Source organism: Salvelinus namaycush, chromosome 4 (genome assembly GCF_016432855.1).
Source record: "Salvelinus namaycush isolate Seneca chromosome 4, SaNama_1.0, whole genome shotgun sequence".
Classification (NCBI taxonomy): Eukaryota; Metazoa; Chordata; class Actinopteri; order Salmoniformes; family Salmonidae; genus Salvelinus; species Salvelinus namaycush.
In genome coordinates, this window is record NC_052310.1 from 14,091,076 (window position 1) to 14,111,004 (window position 19,929).

The following is a 19,929-nucleotide window of genomic DNA, read 5'->3' on the forward strand; positions in this document are numbered from 1 at the left end:
TTTAATACAATTGAAAATGACATTGTCTGAGAACCAAAAGCAGAGGTGACAGAGGTAATTAATAATCAGTTATTATATATGTATTACACAGTTGTTACACCGCTGAACTCTGTGCTTCCTTTTTATATTGCAGGAGAACACTTACAGGGCATGAGAGCTAGTCTAAGTCATCTAAGATATAGAACTTTAGCGATCTAACACTAGTTTAAGAGTGTTGTTTTGGCTCTGTACCGACGTCTTGCTTCCGGACAAGCTAAACACCTTCTTTCGTCGCTTTGAGGATAAAACCGTGCCACCGACACGGCCCGCTACCAAGGACTGTGGGCTCTCCTTCTCCGTGGCCGATGTGAGTAAGACATTTAAGCGTGTTAACCCTCGCAAGGCTGCCAGCCGAGACGGCATCCCTAGCCGCGTCCTCAGAGCATACGCAGACCAGCTGGCTGGAGTGTTTTACAGACATATTCAATCTCCCCCTATCCCAGTCTGCTGTCCCCACATGATGGCCACCATTGTTCCTGTACCCAAAAAAGCAAAGGTAACTGAGCTAAATGACTATCGCCCCGTAGCACTTACTTCTGTCAACATGAAGTGCTTTGAGAGACTAGTCAAGGATCACCTCTACCTTACCTGACACCCTAGACCCACTTCAATTTGCTTACCGCCCCAATAGATCCACAGACGATGCAATCGCCATCGCACTGCCCTATCCTGAACAAGAGGAATACGTATGTAAGAATGCAGTTCATTGACTATAGCTCAGCATTCAACACTACCTGCCCTCCAGGACACCTACAGCACCCGATGTCACAGGAAGGCCAAAAAGATCATCAAGGACAACGGTCCCAAAATGCTGGGTATTGATCTAGCTCTTCTGGCCAGTCCAGGTGGGTTCTGGTCTTCACCAGTCTGGCCAGTCCAAGTGTGCGGACAGCTGGCGAGGAGGGATGTCCTCCAAGAAGACCAGGATGAGGATGTCCCTGTGCTCCACCCGCAGCCGGTTAGTGACCAGCTTCATCTCCAAAGAGCACCAGTTTCTGAGGAGGTAGTGGCTGCTGACCAAGGAGACGGTCCGGCAGCTGCTGTAAAGACTCTCTGGGATATTGTCCATAATGTCCTTCCCCAGCTGGAGTCTCTGCTGTGCAGCCACAAGCGCAGGAAAGGGAGACCTCCTTGTTGCAGCTTGGGCAGGACCTCCTACACCTCCCAGCGCTTGTCTTTCCCTCTGTAGGGCGTAGTACCGGTACCGTCCCATGTTGTTCCAAAACACGACCTCCTCCAACCAGCCGCGAGGGATGTAGAACAGAGCCAGAAGATAGTGGCCAGCCAGGTGATGTAGCAGAACCACCAGCATGAAAAGCAGGAGGCCCAGAGAGGTGGAGACAAACTAAATTAATCCTGTGTCCACAGGATTCCCAGAGAGGTGGAGACAAACTAAATTAATCCTGTGTCCACAGGAGGCCCAGAGAGGTGTAGACAAACTAAATTAATCCTGTGTCCACAGGAGGCCCAGAGAGGTGTAGACAAACAAAATGAATCCTGCGTTCACAGAACAATGCATGTGGGCGTATTTGCAACGTAATCCCTCAAAGGTACAGTACCAAAACATGACATTAACTTATTGATTCCGTTTTGCCCAGTTATGAAACCAAGCATTATCGCAACTGCATTGTAAAATAAGCTCTTGTATGAGCAGATACCTTTTCAGGGGCTAAGGGTATTCTTCCATTATTGTAAGCTCACTGTTAATAACCAAACGTAATTCTATCTATGACAGTAAGGTCCTTTTCCAAGTAGTCGATCCTGCAGTTGTGAAACATGATCGCAAAACCACTCTGCTGATTGAGATCTACTCCTGTTAAGTTGCAAATCCCTGCACAAGTGTATTCAGACTGGTTAGATCCACAACTAAATCTGAGGGATTCGATTCTAGCTTGAAGCATTGAATGAACTTAAAAGTAGCTCCCAGCAAAGATGGACCCGCACAGGATCCACTATGTTCAACGATAGCCTCAAAGAAAGGCCTCTCACTATCCTGAAAAGACACTGTCTCGCTGTATGCAGGCCCAAGCCTGGGTTCGGGGTACCATTGCCCCCAATAATGAGAGTCATGGGCCTCATGCCAGGGCTGATGTAGAGGTATGTCCGTCCCGAGGTATGCTGCCAAATACACACGTCAGATTGAGCTCAATCTTGGATTCTGGAGGGAACGTCAGGTCTCCAAGAGACATATTCTGTATTGAACTAAGGTGAGCAAAAGATAATGCCTCACTGTTCACCAGTGGATTCAACTCCAGATTGAGGTACTCTAAGCAGTACAGATCAAATACATTTAATTATTGGATTTCAGATATGTGGCATAGGTTTAAAACCTATAAGGCAAAGTATTTCAAGTCCAGTTCTTCCAGGTTTTTCATGCAACAGAATTGGCTATGATGTATGCTAAGAATATTATTGTAAAAAAAGGGGATGTGAATCTAGTACTGTGCAAAGAAACAGACAAACTCTGGAGATTCCTCAAGACATGGATAAAAGTCCGATCAATAAATATTTGTTGAACATTTTTGAATAGCAGACATTGAGAAGTTGATATGGTCCGTAGTCAATGAAACATAAGAAGTTGAGAGTTGATAGAGTCCATGTGTCACCATGCTCCTGACCGAATTCAAATGATTCCACTTGGCTGACACCCGACTGCAGTAGTTGCATCTGCAGTACATCATTTAGAGGTATGCTAAGAGATGAAATGTTTTTAAAACCTTCAAAATACACCTCTCCCTATTGTCTTCAGACGACGGGAAGTCAAGACAACATCTTCAAGACTATAGAAACTTAGGTCCTCATGAATAGAACCATTAGAGGTGGTGCAGTTTGGGATACTCAAAGTGGCAATGTTGCCTGACAGGTGCAGGGAGTTATTGACATACATAAAACCTCTGACAAGCTGTTTATGGCTACCGTAAGAGTGGTCACCTGTTTCATCCCAGCAAATGCATCTACAGCTATTGCAGAGAACAAACATTGTATTCTTAACTGTTTAAGAGTATGTAAATCTTTGAACGGATTTGAATAAATTGATAAGTTCAAAGAGCAAGTAAGACTCAGTGTCTGAACTTCCGAAAGCGCTCTGCATCTATACCGACTGCCCGAAGGTATAGATGCAGATTTGCCTAAGATGAACCTGAAGACACAGCTACAGGAAATGCAGCTCAATGTGACAGCTGAGACAGTAGACAGAGACTATAATTGTCCCAGTATCAATGTTGACAGGAAACTTCACCTCACACTTGCACTTCCAACACACACACACACACACACACACACACACACACACACACACACACACACACACACACACACACACACACACACACACACACACCCCCCCCCCACCCCCCAGAGGAAGGACACAGGAGGTTTTATTATAGATTCATCTAAACTCTGTTCTTCAAATTCTTATCTTACAGAAACATCTGTAAGATATCACGTGTTTTTGTTCTACCTTGTTATTTTTAGTACTACATTTTTATTGATTGCTACATTGTTGGGGTTAGAGCTTGCAAGAAAGGCATTTCTCTGTACGTGTGCTCGTGACATTAAAACCTGAAACTTGAATGAAAATGTGACTGTTAAAAGATAACCGAGAAAGAAGCAGCAGTTATAGTTTTCCTGGGAATCTGTTTTTTAAAGGTGAACATCATTTAATTTCAACTCAATACTGTATAAAGAGCTGAATAAATGGACTGCCGTCCTTGTCAACCATTTGGGTGTGTGTCTTTAGCGCTCGCTTGATAATGGAAAGAACGTTCCTAGACTGACTTGAACTGACCTAATGTGACCAGATGGCGGTGCTGTGGACTCATGCATGGATTGGACTCAGATCTGAGGAAATCAAGATCATATCATTCACTACTGTGCATCTTAAACTTTATTGTGAGTACTGAAGTTACATTTAAAAAAATGTACTTACTGTGTCTGAGTGGATTATAGAAGTACAGTAGGTTTACACTCTTTTCTATAATCAAAACATTGAACGATTTGCTGTCCTCTGTACATTATTCAATATTCCAGCAATATTCTTTCATTGAGCATTATAGTACTTCAGTTAAACATGAACAAAAAACAGTATGAAACTCAATATCATTTACATTAGGCAATTACCTACATTTCTCTTTATACATCCAGAATGATGAATCCACTGAATTAAAAAGTGTTGTAAATCGATACGAAGGTCAGATTTGCGGAGTGCATCTCTTCAAAATACCACGGTTCTGACAAGAATGATATAGATACAATTGTAGCATTTCGGAAATAAAGTCAAGGTAGGTATACTGAACAATACTGTATTAAAATACAGGACAGATGTTTTGCCTCCAGAATATCAATAACATGATGTTGGACACCCTGTACAGAAACACATAAACAACATTTAAACATTTGAACAAACCCTTCCATAGAGTGTTATAGATTACAAAGATCCATATTGATATTATCTTGCTTCAATGCACATTTTGAATGGTATAAACAGCCCCCAGTTTCTTGTTCTGCTACTTGACAATCTCTTGATTTTCTACATCACTTGACACCATGTTACATTTGGCCTCAACAGGACAACCATTTATAAGTAATGCAAACTATAAAGCTCCAGATTATACATTTCATTTAAAATATATACACCACATACTTTCTTAGTAATATTGCACAGAAGGACTCCAATGGATCCAAACGAGGAATTCCAACGAGGATAGAGCGAAGGGGTACAAATGCGAACAGTTTAGATACATTCACAGCTGCAAGAAGAGGTGGGTCAGGAGAGTTCTGCAGTTGGGTGGGGGACTTGGATGAGTACACAAAATAACACCAGGAAGAGAAATCATCAGAGAATGTGTAAGATGACACAGAGGTACTGTAACTTGAAATGCTCCACCTTAATCTAGTGGGTGTACTTTGACAGGTTGCTGTTTGATGTCTACTTTGGTGGTCTTTACTGAATGAGTTTGATAGACTAATAGACTGTGATTCTTACTGTACCTATGCACTGAAACTGTCATCCTTTTATCATACAGTAGGGGGCAGAAGATAACGCATTATGAATTCACTCGTACACCATACACACACATACACAACCACCACTGTTAAAAACGTATCACACACACACATAGGGAAAAGGAAACAGAGACACACACTTTATACACCGGTAGACATATACACACACACCAGACAGACTCATAGCCGATAGGCTACACACACACACACACACACACACACACACACACACACACACACACACACACACACACACACACACACACACACACACACACACACACACACACACACACACACACAGAGAGAGAGAGAAAGAACAGGTTTATGTGCGGCAGCAGCCAGCAGTCTTCATCTCCTTGTTGACATAGTCTTCAAGCTGAAACTTTGGTTCATCAGGCTCCTTCAGTGACCTGTGCTTCAGCTCTCTGAGAGAAAAGAGAAAAACAAAGGGCAGAGAAAGCAATGAAGAAAGAAGAAAAGGACGGGGAGATTCAATCTCGTTTCAGCATATTTTACTGCATAGGTTTATTTTGATTCTGTTTATTTTGAAATCACATGTATGACAAAACAAAAGGCATTGATTGACATGTCATCTCTAGAGAACACAGCAGTGGTAAACATCCTACTCACCTGGCCACAGCTGTAAATGCCAGCTCCACGTTCAGGCCAGATTTAGCACTGGTCTCCATGAAGGGCACACCAAACTCCTGCACAGGGTAGAGTGAGAGTCCACCAAGTTTTAGTGTATTAAGTACCTGGTGTGTTTGTGTGTGTTTTGTGTGTGTGTATGCAATATTGTGAAAAGCCGATAAATAAAACTGTTGCTGACCCCCCCCACAAAAAAATCCCATTGCATGGAAATATCGTTCTATAGATTAATTTGCATAATTTCCGTTACAAGTGCAGCAGGTTGTGAACTCTGAAAACAATGTTTCCACTCTGAGCCTGCCTGCAGGGTTGGTCTACAAAGCCAAAGCCCCCTGATGGGTGAGGATAATATACAAGGAATTTCTCAAAGCTGCTAATGAGAACCTTGTACCTAGCCAGTGGTGGGGATTCCGGTGGGTTGCCCCCACCCAGGTAGTGGCAGTGCTGGCAACACTAGCTAGCTGCAGTAACCAATGGGGAGGGGGGTCACACTTGGACAATCAGAAAGGGGGCAAATGATTGTGGCCCGTGTGTGTGTTTCAGGGGAAAGGGGTGTATCTGATCTCCATCAGATAGGACTTGATAATGGTTCATCAAAGCTCCCATTTTTTGCAAATTCTTGCTAAATTCTGCATGCTTTCTCAAACAGCTACAACTGTATATGCATTCACACATCAAGTCCTTTCTTGAGTTGGGCTCAGGGATGGAACAACTGTTAAACAACTGAGCTTGTGGTTGTTTGTGGGGGAAAGGGGTCAAGTGTGTGTGTGTGTGTGTGTGTGTGTGTGTGTGTGTGTGTGTGTGTGTGTGTGTGTGTGTGTGTGTGTGTGTGTGTGTGTGTGTGTGTGTGTGTGTGTGTGTGTGTGTGTGTGTCCAACATCTGTTGCTATGGGGTAATGATGTTAGGGACACTATATGATGAATCACAATAATTGTTTGCTATAATAATAATTGCTTGCCAAAAATGTCATTTTTGTCATGGAAATCCTGGGTATAGATAACAATCCTTCGCATGAACTGCCTACATTATTATGCATTTTATTTGTTCATTGTGGAAATTTAGATACGCACATTTTTTAAATATGTAAATGTCTTTTTTTTGACCTATATATGATACAAAACGAGGTGAGGGCATTGGAAATGCTTTTGGCGGTTGATCTGCTTCTGTTCTGTGGGTGACACTGTGTGCTCTTTTCGAAGTATGGGTCCCGGTCTCTCGGGCCCTGGGATCCGGGAGAACGGGGTGGTCTGCCGGTCACTAGAATGACAACCCAATTTGGGATGGTGGGGATGGGTTTAGCGGGTGGAACAGTGCAGAACAATTGGAGGTTTACTTGGAGGCAAAGCAAATATTATGGTATAGCTATATGGACACTCAATCACTATGGTACTTTTTAATGGTATGTTTACGAACATACAGTACCAGTCAAAAGTTTGGACACACCTACTGATTCAAGGGTTTTTCTTTATTTTTAACATTTTCTACATTGTAGAATAATAGTGAAGACATCAAAACTATGAAATAACACATATGGAATCAAGTAGTAACCAAAAAAGTGTTAAACAAATCAAAATATATTTTATATTTGAGATTCTTCAAAGTAGCCACCCTTTGCCTTGATGACAGCTTTGCACACTCTTGGCATTCTCTCAACCAGCTTCATGAGGTAGCCACCTGGAATGTATTTCAATTAACAGAAGTGCCTTGTTAAAAGTTAATTGTGGAATTTCTTTCCTTCTTAATGCATTTGAGACAATCAGTTGTGTTGTGACAAGGTAGGCGTGTGTATACAGAAGATAGCCCTATTTGGTAAAAGACCAAGTCCATATTAATGCAAGAACAGCTCAAATAAGCAAAGAGAAATTACAGTCCATCATTACTTTAAGACATGAAGGTTTGTCAATGCGTAAAATTTCATGAACTTTGAAAGTTTCTTCAAGTGCAGTCGCAAAAACCATCAAGCGCTATGATGAAACTGGCTCTCATGAGGACCGCCACAGGAATGGAAGACCCAGAGTTACCTATATATATATATGTTTCCACTCCAAGAATGAGAACGGTAAATTACTGTAATTAATAAATGCATTAATATAAATGTATGTAACTAAATTACAGGGATTAACAGTACATTTACTACCTGTGACATATGTAATGGGGAATTGATCAAAATCTAAAATCAATGGGAAAACACCTCACGCAAGGAAACAATGAATGTCCAGCATCACTACTCTGGACGGCTCTGACTTAGAATACGTGGACAACTACAAATTCCTAGATGTCTGGTTAGACTGTAAACTCTCCTTCCAGACTCACATTAAGCATCTCCAATCCAAAATTAAATCTAGAATCGGCTTCCTATATCGCAACAAAGCATCCTTCACTCACGCTGCCAAACATACCCTCGTAAAACTGACCATCCTACTGATCCTCGACTTCGGCGATGTCATCTATAAAATAGCCTCCAACACTCTACTCAACAAATTGGATGCAGTCTATCACAGTGCCATCCGTTTTGTCACTAAAGCCCCATATACTACCCACCACTGCGACCTGTACGCTCTCGTTGGTTGGCCCTCGCTTCATACTCATCGCAAAACCCACTGGCTACAGGTTATCTACAAGTCTCTGCTAGGTAAAGCCCCACCTTATCTCAGCTCACTGGTCACCATAGCAGCACCCACTCGTAGCACGCGCTCCAGCAGGTATATTTCACTGGTCACCCCCAAAGCCAATTCTTAATTTGGTCGCCTTTCCTTCAAGTTCTCTGCTGCCAATGACTGGAACGAACTGCAAAAATCACTGAAGCTGGAGACTCATATCTCCCTCAAAGAGCAGCTCACAGATCACTGCACCTGTACATAGCCCATCTGTAAACTGCCCATCTATCTACCTCATCCCCATACTGTATTTATTTATTTATCTTGCTCCTTTGCACCCCAGTATCTCTACTTGCACATTCATCTTCTGCACATCTACCATTCCAGTGTTTAATCGCTATATTGTAATTACTTCGCCACCATGGCCTATTTATTGCCTTAACTCCCTTATCCTACCTCATTGGTATATAAACTTTTTCTACTGTATTATTGACTGTATGTTTGTTTATTCCATGTGTAACTCTGTGTTGTTGTATGTGTCGAACTGCTTTGCTTTATCTTGGCCAGGTCGCAGTTGTAAATGAGAACTTGTTCTCAACTAGCCTACCTGGTTAAATAAAGGTGAAATAAAAATAATACAAAAATAAAATGTGCAAGAATTGGCGGGAGACAGCTGAGCCATTCTTGAGAGACTCGCCAAAATCTTTGCCACACACCCCTCCCCTTCTTCTTGTCTCAACATTTAAAAATTATACTCAAGACACTTTATCTTCACACAAATTTTTTATGCTTCTCACTTTTGCATCACGCGCTGCCCAAATTGCGGGCTTCCCAAATAGGCATAGGCCTACAAGCTTGTGATTTCAAACAATCCACAGCTATTTTTTAAAAGAAGTTAATGGTCCTTGATTTCTCTGTCATGCTTTCTGGTGAAGTATTTTGAATGATTTCATTTATTTCTGTATAGACAGGAGGAATTATATAATGTTGGCAAATGTATTTCCATTTACTTTCCTCTTGGACCCACCGCTATGCCATTTCTCTCCTTTTTTATTTGTTTTCATATCAACTTTCTTTAGTTGTCCAGAAGCCAACGGCACAATCCTTGTCATATTATCAACCCATCCTAGTTGTTGCATCTTTAGATTCCCCCTTTTTCTAAGTTTGTAACAGAGATTTTAATCTCTGCCGCATATGGAACTGCTATCAGGTCCTCTGTTTAGAATGGTGGTTTCCCAGGTGTGCTGTTTAGAATGGTGTTTTCCCAGGTCCGCTGTTTAGAATGGTGGTTTCCCAGGTGCTCTGTTTAGAATGGTGTTTTCCCAGGTGCTCTGTTTAGAATGGTGGTTTCCCAGGTGTGCTGTTTAGAATGGTGTTTTCCCAGGTCCGCTGTTTAGAATGGTGTTTTCCCAGGTGCGCTGTTTAGAATGGTGTTTTCCCAGGTGCGCTGTTTAGAATGGTGTTTTCCCAGGTGCTCTGTTTAGAATGGTGTTTTCCCAGGTACGCTGTTTAGAATGGTGGTTTCCCAGGTGCTCTGTTTAGAATGGTGTTTTCCCAGGTGCTCTGTTTAGAATGGTGGTTTCCCAGGTGTGCTGTTTAGAATGGTGGTTTCCCAGGTGTGCTGTTTAGAATGGTGTTTTCCCAGGTGTGCTGTTTAGAATGGTGTTTTCCCAGGTGCTCTGTTTAGAATGGTGTTTTCCCAGGTGTGCTGTTTAGAATGGTGTTTTCCCAGGTCCGCTGTTTAGAATGGTGTTTTCCCAGGTGTGCTGTTTAGAATGGTGTTTTCCCAGGTCCACTGTTTAGAATGGTGTTTTCCCAGGTGTGCTGTTTAGAATGGTGTTTTCCCAGGTGTGCTGTTTAGAATGGTGTTTTCCCAGGTGTGCTGTTTAGAATGGTGTTTTCCCAGGTCCGCTGTTTAGAATGGTGTTTTCCCAGGTCCGCTGTTTAGAATGGTGTTTTCCCAGGTCCGCTGTTTAGAATGGTGTTTTCCCAGGTGTGCTGTTTAGAATGGTGTTTTCCCAGGTGTGCTGTTTAGAATGGTGGTTTCCCAGGTCCGCTGTTTAGAATGGTGTTTTCCCAGGTGTGCTGTTTAGAATGGTGTTTTCCCAGGTCCGCTGTTTAGAATGGTGTTTTCCCAGGTGTGCTGTTTAGAATGGTGTTTTCCCAGGTGTGCTGTTTAGAATGGTGTTTTCCCAGGTGTGCTGTTTAGAATGGTGTTTTCCCAGGTCCACTGTTTAGAATGGTGTTTTCCCAGGTGTGCTGTTTAGAATGGTGTTTTCCCAGGTGTGCTGTTTAGAATGGTGTTTTCCCAGGTGTGCTGTTTAGAATGGTGTTTTCCCAGGTCTGCTGTTTAGAATGGTGTTTTCCCAGGTGTGCTGTTTAGAATGGTGTTTTCCCAGGTGTGCTGTTTAGAATGGTGGTTTCCCAGGTCCGCTGTTTAGAATGGTGTTTTCCCAGGTGTGCTGTTTAGAATGGTGTTTTCCCAGGTCCGCTGTTTAGAATGGTGTTTTCCCAGGTGTGCTGTTTAGAATGGTGTTTTCCCAGGTGTGCTGTTTAGAATGGTGTTTTCCCAGGTGTGCTGTTTAGAATGGTGTTTTCCCAGGTGTGCTGTTTAGAATGGTGTTTTCCCAGGTCCGCTGTTTAGAATGGTGGTTTCCCAGGTGTGCTGTTTAGAATGGTGGTTTCCCAGGTGTGCTGTTTAGAATGGTGGTTTCCCAGGTGTGCTGTTTAGAATGGTGGTTTCCCAGGTGTGCTGTTTAGAATGGTGGTTTCCCAGGTGTGCTGTTTAGAACACTGTTTTCCTGCAAATTTCATTTTGGCAAATGTTTGAAAATGACGGTTTATTGGCTTTCTCATTACATGAGTCACATGTTCTGGTACGATGCATTACCATAATCTAAATGTGATTTCTGTCATTCTGAACACCGTGGGTGGACGCACTAATGTGTTATGCACTCAATGCATATGGGTCTAGTAAATTTCTTAAATGGCCGGTAAATTTAAATCTTCCCAGTCACCTTGTCCGGTGCCACATTTTCCTAACAGAAACCCTGATGTGTGCCTGTGTGCGTGCGTGACAGAGGAGTTTTACTGTGTGTGTGTGCGAGAGAGTTTTTTAGGGAATTATTTACGTTATTATTACACAGTCTGACAATACCAAGGGTATCTGACGTCCGTTTCCCTTACAGCCATGCACAGTAATTTACTGTTACAAGCCTGTGAACTCAGAGCGTACCGATGTGAAAAATTCATTTTGCGAACTCACTTCAAAGACTCCAAACAAGGCCTCCCGAGTGGCGCAGTGGTCTAAGGCACTGCATCGCAGTGCTAGCTGTGCCTCTAGAGATTCTGGGTTCGAGTCCAGGCTCTGTTGCAGCCGGCCGCGACCGGGAGACCCATGGGGCGGCGCACAATTGGCCCAGCGTTGTCCGGGTTATAGGAGGGTTTGGCCGGCAGGGAAGTCCATGTCCCATCTCACACTAGCGACTCCTGTGGTGGGCCGGGCACAGTGCACACTGACACAGTCGTCAGGTGTATGGTGTTTCCTCCGACACATTGGTGCAGCTGGCATCCGGGTTAGGTGGACATTATGTCAAGAAGCAGTGCGGCTTGGTTGGGTTGTGTTTTGGAGGACGCATGGCTCTTGACCTTCACCTCTCCCGAGTCCGTACGGGAGTTGCAGCAATGAGACAAGACTGTAACTACCAATTGGATACCATGAAATTGGGTAAAAAAAGAAGAGAGAAAAAAAGACTCCGAACAATAACAACAGAAGGTGCACCTATGAATAAATAAGTAGAGATCAAGACACACCCGGACTGTCACCTGTCTATGCAAACTAAAATAGATCGAAACCTATACATCAAAAGGGTCAATACTGTGTGATTGAGTTTTTGTGTATTTTCTCTCCTAACAGCTCACCTTGGCCAGTTTCTCTCCCTCCTCTCTCTTCACCACTCTCTCGTGTGTTGCATCAGCCTGTAAGAGATCACAAACATCTCCTGAAAACATTCTCTCCTTTCATCTATTCTCCGTTTCATCCTCTACTCACCCTAACAGCATCCTCCCCTTTATTTTCTGCAGAGACACATATATCTACCTCCTTTCGCGCTCTCTCCATTGATAGTAATGCACTCATCATCCATCCATCAATATCTACCTCGTTCTTTCTCTCTCTCAATTCATAGTAATGTACTTATTATCCATCCATCCATCCATCCATTCATCCGTTCATTCGTCCGTCCGTCCTTTCAGTGGGGGGTGGGGGGGGGGGCTGACCTTGTTCCCCAGCAGCATTAGCACCACGTCCTGCTGAGCGTACTCATGGATCTCTGTCAGCCATGCCTGGAGAGAGGGAGGGAGAGAGGGGCAGACAGACAGAGAGAGAAGTAATGAGAGAGAGAGAGATATGTGACTCGTTTCAGGAAACTAGGCGTATGTTGCACATCACTGCTTCACAGGAGGGGCATTTGAATGTAAACAGATTTTTTGTTGTTGGCAGAAAAGCCTTCCGGAACATGTGAACTATCATGTGCCTTAATAACAAACTTGTATTCCATCCATAAATACTAATAAAATGGGCGTGGTTATGGCATTGAACTGAGCGGATTTGTTTTTAGTGCTCTCCTGACAATTTCGGCTAAACTTCTTTTCATCTCTTCTTTTATATCCTCGTAACACGAACAGCAATTGTCTTGGACAATTTCAGGCGTATCTACATCCTTGATGAATCGGCTTAAACTTAGTCCTCCTAAAACAAGAAGAACATCTTGCATCGACAATGTGGTCCAGGCTAGGCCAGTTAGCCCTGCTAATTCAGCCAGCTCTACTAACACAGTTAGCCCTGCTAATTCAGCCAGCTCTACTAACACAGTTAGCCCTGCTAATTCAGCCAGCTCTACTAACACAGTTAGCCCTGCTAATTCAGCCAGCTCTACTAACACAGTTAGCCCTGCTAATTCAGCCAGCTCTACTAACACAGTTAGCCCTGCTAATTCAGCCAGCTCTACCGATACAGTTAGCCCTGCTAATTCAGCCAGCTCTACTAACACAGTTAGCCCTGCAAGCTCCTCAAACCACGAGTCCGACATGGCTACCAACGATGTAGACGACCTAAACCAGAAGCAGAACCAAGGGGTTTTGGGAGGGAGGACTTTTCCACCAAACTCGAAGGTGTCCTAACAGGGATTAGTGAACGTGACCTTCAAGCCTACTCCACATGCTTGGACGAAGCAGGGGAACGCATTAGCATGGTGGAAGATACTGTCGTCACTGTCAAAATACCGACCTAAAAGTTTGGAAAAACATATGGCGGACCTTACTTCAAAACTAAGCTCGCTCGACAATCTACACAGGTAGTCTAATTTAAGACTGGTTAATCTACCTGAAAAAGTGGAAAATGGTGACGCAGTTGCATTTCTCGAGAGTTGGCTTCCCGAGGCATTGGGGCCGGACAACTGCGCATTGAAAGAGCCCATTGGCTTCTGGCTCATACAAGCCTGAGAAACCACCTCTCTCCTTGAGTCCTTATCATGATGTTTCTCAACTTTCAAGACAAAGTCAGAGTGATGCGGAAAGCCAGGGCTATGGGAAAGGTGATGCACAGGGACCAAGAGATCATGTTCTTCCCTGACCTATCTGAGTGGCGCAGCAGTCTAAGGCACTACATCTCGGTGCTAGAGGCGTCACCATTGACCCTGGTTCAATCCCGGGCTGTATCACAACCGGCCGTGATCGGGAGTCCCATAGGGGGTGCACAATTTGCACAGAGTCGTCCGGGTTAGGGGAGGGTTTGGCCGGGGTAGGCTGTCATTGTAAATAAGAATTTGTTCTTAACTGACTTGCCTAGTTAAATATAGGTTAAATAAAACCTGCACCGAAAAAGAAAAGTTTACGACGGGGTCACACGCCAGCTCAGGTCAACATTGCCTATGGAATAGCCTTCTCAGCTAAACTACGTCTGACTTAATGGATGGTCACACGAGTTCGCATCTCCCTCTCAAGCCGAGGTGTTCATCCGTGGCACACATGAATCTTCTTCCTAGTTGTGTTGCCGCTGTGAAGTTTACCACCACTCTGGACTAGGGAGAATTAAACCCTCTTGGATTATGTGAAGAGGAAAGCCCATAAAATTGTCAGAGACTCCAGTCACCAAAGTCATAGACTGTTTTCTCTGCTACCGTACGGTGTCACGACTTCCGCCGAAGTCGGTCCCTCTCCTTGTTCGGGCGGCATTCGGCGGTCGACGTCACCGGCTTCCTAGCCATCACCGATCCACTTTTCATTTTCCATTTGTTTTGTCTTTGTCTTACACACTTGGTTTCAATTCCCCAATTACTTGTTCATTATTCAACCCTCTGTTCCCCCATGTTTGTTTGTGAGTGATTGTTTGATGTATTTCGGTCCTATGTGTGGGCTTAGTATTTTCTTCATGTATTTTGTAAGATTGAGTAAAATTACTTTTATTACTCATCTATGCTGTCCTGCGCCTGACTCCTCTGCACCAGCTACACACAGACGCTTTACACACGGCAAGCGGTACCGGAGCGCCAAGTCTAGGACCAAAAGTCTCCTTAACAGCTTCTACTCCCAAGCCATAAGACTGCTGAACAATTAATCAACTGGCCACCGGACTATTACATTGACCCCCCCCCCCCCACACCTTCCATTTGTTTTGTACACTGCAGCTACTTGCTGTTTATTATCTATGCATAGTCCTTTTATCCCTACCTACATGTACAAATTACCTCAACTAACCTGTACCCCCGCACACTAACTCCTGTATATGTCCTCATTATTGTTATGCTATTGTGTTACTTTTTATTATTATTATTATAATATATTTTTTACTTTAGTTTATTTGCTAAATATTTTCTTAACTCTTCTTGAACTGCACTGTTGGTTAAGGGCTTGTAAGTAAGCATTTTACGGAAAGGTCTGCCCTACAACCTCCTTTGACCACTTTAGAAACGCTTTCTGTTAATATGTGTTATGGGTGAATGGTCGCTACTCATAAAGACAACTCTGATAGTAAGAGACTTCAGTGGATATAAGATATTCAGGAAGATATTTCAACAGAGGGGGTATGATATGCTCTAGAGCTTAGATACAGACAATAAACACCCACCTGAGATTGTTGCTTTTAAGCTCCACAAATGTGACCGTAATATCCCAGACCTGTGTGTTAAATGTAACACGCATTTTTGAACGTTGTATCAACAACAGTTTTGGAGCTCAGTACTGCACTATACCTCTACTCCAATATCTCCAATCCCTAAACTTTGCATCCTAAATCTTTACCCAGGGAATATCACTTTACATAGGAGAGAGAAGAAAATGGTTGACCTCTGTCTATTACAAGCTCGACGTTCAATTGCTCTCCACTGGAAGTATGTCAGTTCCCCCTCACTTGGTCATTGGTTAAAATAATTAACGTCAAGCCTGGCTCTTGAAAAATAATAATACAATTGTTCAATTACGAGTCTAGTTAGTTTAGCCACGGAAAAAACCAGGAACCTTCCCGCTAGCCATGATTGTCTGAGATAATGGATGGGCTGGACATGCCAGGGGATGAGTTTGGATTGGTCTGCCATGTAGCATGCTTCTGTCTATAACGTGAGCTGTTCAGTATGTGTTGATAGTCCTTTCTACCGTGCAGTTTTTGAAAGATATAATATTAGACATCGATAACTACACAAGTGTTGCAACTTTTCTCAACAACATTGATGCCCTGAATTTAGCAGGTGCTATCCACAGATCAGTTGGAAAAAGTGATGGGCTACTTTCTGACACGTTAATATGTAAAGGACCTTATATTTAACTAACAAATGATGGGTGAATATGCATACAAATTGCATGTAGCCTATCTGTCTTCAGCCAAAATAAATGTTGGGGAGTTTCAAAGAAGAGAAAGTGCACGACGGTGTGATCACATCCAACGTGGATCAAAAAAGCTACTTTCTGAAATCATCCTACAGAGATTCATCCAGGTCAGATTTGTTATTTCTTTACATGATCGGACAGAGCAGATTTTACTGCCTCTATAGCAACAAAAATTATGACATAGGCTCTGTTAAAAAAAAATACTTTATTGTTATATGACAGAGGTTCCACCCATTTGTGACACTCAAAATATCTGTTGTATTTTATTCTGTTATCTTCCATTATATTACTTCTAACTCTACAATATAGACCCTATGTGTGTTAACTGTGATCACGGCATGGGGATGTATGCTAACCGCGTCACTATGTATGCTAACCGCGTCACTATGTATGCTAACCGCGTCACTATGTATGCTAACCGCGTCACTATGTATGCTAACCGCGTCACTATGTATGCTAACCGCGTCACTATGTATGCTAACCGCGTCACTATGTATGCTAACCGCGTCACTATGTATGCTAACCGAGTGAATTTTGGAACGCATCCTCATTTTAATTTATTTTATTTTATTTAACCTTTATTTAACTAGGCAAGTCAGTTAAGAACAAATTCTTATTTACAATGACGGCCAACTTGTAAAGCCCCCTGGCCAAACCCTCCCGTAACCCAGACGATGCAGGGCCAATTGTGCGCCGATCTATGGGACTCCCGATCACGGCTGGTTGTGATACTCCCGTGATCGAACCTGGGTCTGTAGTGACACCTCTAGAGGGCTGTGCCACACGGGAGGCTAATTGCTAATGAATGTGAAGAAATGAAAGTAGTGGAAGGTCTGAATTTAAACAAGAGGAATTTAGAATATGCAGCTGTCAGGTTACCTTGACAACAGTTGCCACAACAGGGTCAATGTTAAATGTCTCTTTCTCCTTCCCGACAAAAGCAATGGCTATATAAAAGGTGCGTGCTGACAAGAAAGAGGTAAAAATAGGGCTGTTTGAAAGAAACAGTTGTCACCCCTGTTCTCAGTTTGAGTAGTGCACTACAAGCATCTTCCTTTCTCCTACCCCATAATATGTCTTATTTTAAATACAGGTTAGTGGTCCCTGGCCGCCCTTTTAGCTCTTCTGGTTAAATAGAGGTTAGCGTCTCTGGGGAACCATGACAGATGAAGGAAACCAGTCAAACACGCCACCATTACTCTTTCTATGAATCCCTCTGTTTACACATGTCCCTCTCTATCATTTCATTATCTGTGCATTAGGATGGTCCACTCCATTAGGATGGTCCACTCCATCTCTTCTCTCTCTTCTATTTACTCTCTCACTCTCCATCTTGCTTTCTCTCCCTCTACTCTGTCTCTCTCATCTAAGGCAGCTCCAATCATCCGTGCTTCATATCCCTCGTTCCTCAGCACTTAACGCCAGCGGTCTTCCTACGATCTGATTGGGAGCCTCGGGCACACCTGAAAGCAGTAGAGGCTTATGGGACACGCTCTGTGACACTGTTCCTGTGATTAGTTTTGATGGCAGGAGGCTGAATAGAGGGAGAGGGAGATGAGAAAAGAAGTGAGTGAACACATGAGCTAGCCATTTGTCCTGCTGTGCTGTCTCCTTCTCTACCTGTTAGAGCAGAGCTCCATGTGAAACTCCTGCTAATGACAGCAGCGTACTCTTATCTTATCACAGGGTGCTGTTCTACATGAGTGTTTTTCATTAACCCACATAATGAGACATATTGTCAGTTATGGTAATTACTTTCCATTAGGTCTACTGTAGATCTGTGGCAGAGTGATCAGTGCTGGGAGGGAGGGTTGCTTGTGTTTAGAGATTGTGACCACATCTATCGCAGAGTGTCTGAGTAAGTGCAAGCGTGCACGCTTGCGTGTAGCTTTAATTAACAGAAAGTAACAAACGAAAATAACCCAAAACTATATTTGAAAGTATACTGTATCTCTGTCTTCCATCTCACTCCTTAGTAGCCACTATCCTATCACTGTGATGAGACCATGGATGGATGAATAAGCAAGCCAGCTCTACCTCTCGCCTGGAGCGTCTCTCTCCTCTACACAAGCATCAAACCAAGGTTACCACGGTCATCGAGGGGTAAGGGGGAGGAGGGAGAGGAAGAGAGAGAAAGAGAGAGGGTGGGTGATAAAGAGAGAGAGAGCAGGGATTCTAAATAACAAAGGAACAATATTTGATAGTTTTCAATTCAAATGGTCAACAAAAAATATATAAGCTTCTTAGCAAAGGGAAATGTATCAAGCAAGAATTTTGCCAGGACTGTCTGGGAGTGTTCTGAGCAGGGAGGGGAAAACTGAAAATGTGCTGTTATTGGCAGAGGTTTGGAACTCTCTTTCTTATTGGTCTATTAACTAATTTACCGCATGGGGATGTCACCATGGAAGGCCAAAACTCCATTCCACCAAAAGAGTCTGAAATTTAAGGTGATCTTTTCAAATAGCTTTTACACTAAAAGGGCATTATCATAATTTTCACAATTTCACAGTGCAACATACAGTGCTTTCATAAAGTATTCAGATCCCTTTACTTTTTCCACATTTTGTTACTTTACAGTCTTATTCTAAAATGTATTCAATTTAAAAAAAACTCTTCATCAATCTATACACAATACCCCAGAATGACAAATCGAAAATAGGTTTCACAAATGTTTGCAAATGTATTAAAAAATAACAACAGAAATACCTTATTTACATAAGTATTCAGACCATTTGCTATGAGATTCTAAATTGAGCTCAGGTGCATCCTGTTTCCATTGATCATCCTTGAGATGTTTCTACAACTTGATTGGAGTCCACCTGTGAAAAATTCAATTGATTGGACATGATTTGGAAAGGCGCACATCTGTCTATATAAGGTCCCACAGTTGGCAGTGCATGTCCTAGAGCTGGCCGCCCGGCCAAACTGAGTAATCGGGGGAAAAGGGCCTTGGTCAGGGAGGTGATCAAGAACCCAATGGTCACTCTGACAGAGCTCCAGAGTTGGGAGATCGGAGAACCTTCCAGAAGGACAACCATCTCTGCAGCACTCCACCATGGTAGAGTGAGCAGACGGAAGCCACACCTCAGTGAAAAGCACACAACAGCCCACTTGGAGTTTGCAAAATGCACCTAAAGGACTCTCAAACCATGAGAAACAAGATTCTCTGGTCTGATGAAACCAAGATTGAACTCTTTGGCCTGAATGCTAAGAGTCACGTCTGGAGGAAAGCTGGCACCATCCCTACGGTGAAGCATGGTGGTGGCAGCATCATACTGTGGGGATGTTTTTCAGCGGCAGGTTTATAAAAAAAAATATTTAACCTTTATTTAATTAGGCAAGTCAGTTAAGAACAAATTATTATTTAAAATGACGGCCTACCAATAGGCAAAATAAATACAATATAAATATAGGACAAAACACACATCACAACAAGAGAGACAACACAACACTACATAAAGAGAGACCTAAAACAGCATAGCAAGGCAGCAACACATGACAACACAACATGGCAGCAGCACAAAACATGGTACAAACATTATTGGGCACAGACAACAGCACAAAGGGCAAGAAGGTAGAGACAACAATACATCACACAACGCAGCCACAACTGTCAGTAAGAGTGTCCATGACTGAGTCTTTGAATGAAGAGATGGAGATAAAACTGTCCAGTTTGAGTGTTTGTTGCAGCTCGTTCCAGTCGCAAGCTGCAGCGAACTGAAAAGAGGAGTGACCCAGGGATGTGTGTGCTTTGGG

The 19,929-nt window shown here is 43.1% G+C and overlaps 1 protein-coding gene and 1 pseudogene across 1 annotated transcript in view; both read right to left on the reverse strand.

Moving 5' to 3' along the window:
- Window positions 1-827: 827 nt before the first annotated feature.
- LOC120045372 lies at window positions 828-2,228 on the reverse strand (annotated as a pseudogene).
- Window positions 2,229-5,321: 3,093 nt separating this feature from the next.
- LOC120045452 (ras-related protein Rab-26-like) overlaps window positions 5,322-19,929 on the reverse strand; it is a 133,461-nt gene continuing 118,853 nt past the window's right edge. Inside the window, exons 6-9 of the mRNA XM_038990335.1 lie at window positions 12,571-12,636; window positions 12,214-12,270; window positions 5,677-5,753; window positions 5,322-5,471 (exon numbers count right to left, since the gene is read on the reverse strand). Coding sequence (XP_038846263.1) covers window positions 5,369-5,471; window positions 5,677-5,753; window positions 12,214-12,270; window positions 12,571-12,636 — 303 coding nt within the window. The 3' untranslated portion in view covers window positions 5,322-5,368. The remainder of the gene's footprint in view (window positions 5,472-5,676; window positions 5,754-12,213; window positions 12,271-12,570; window positions 12,637-19,929) is intronic.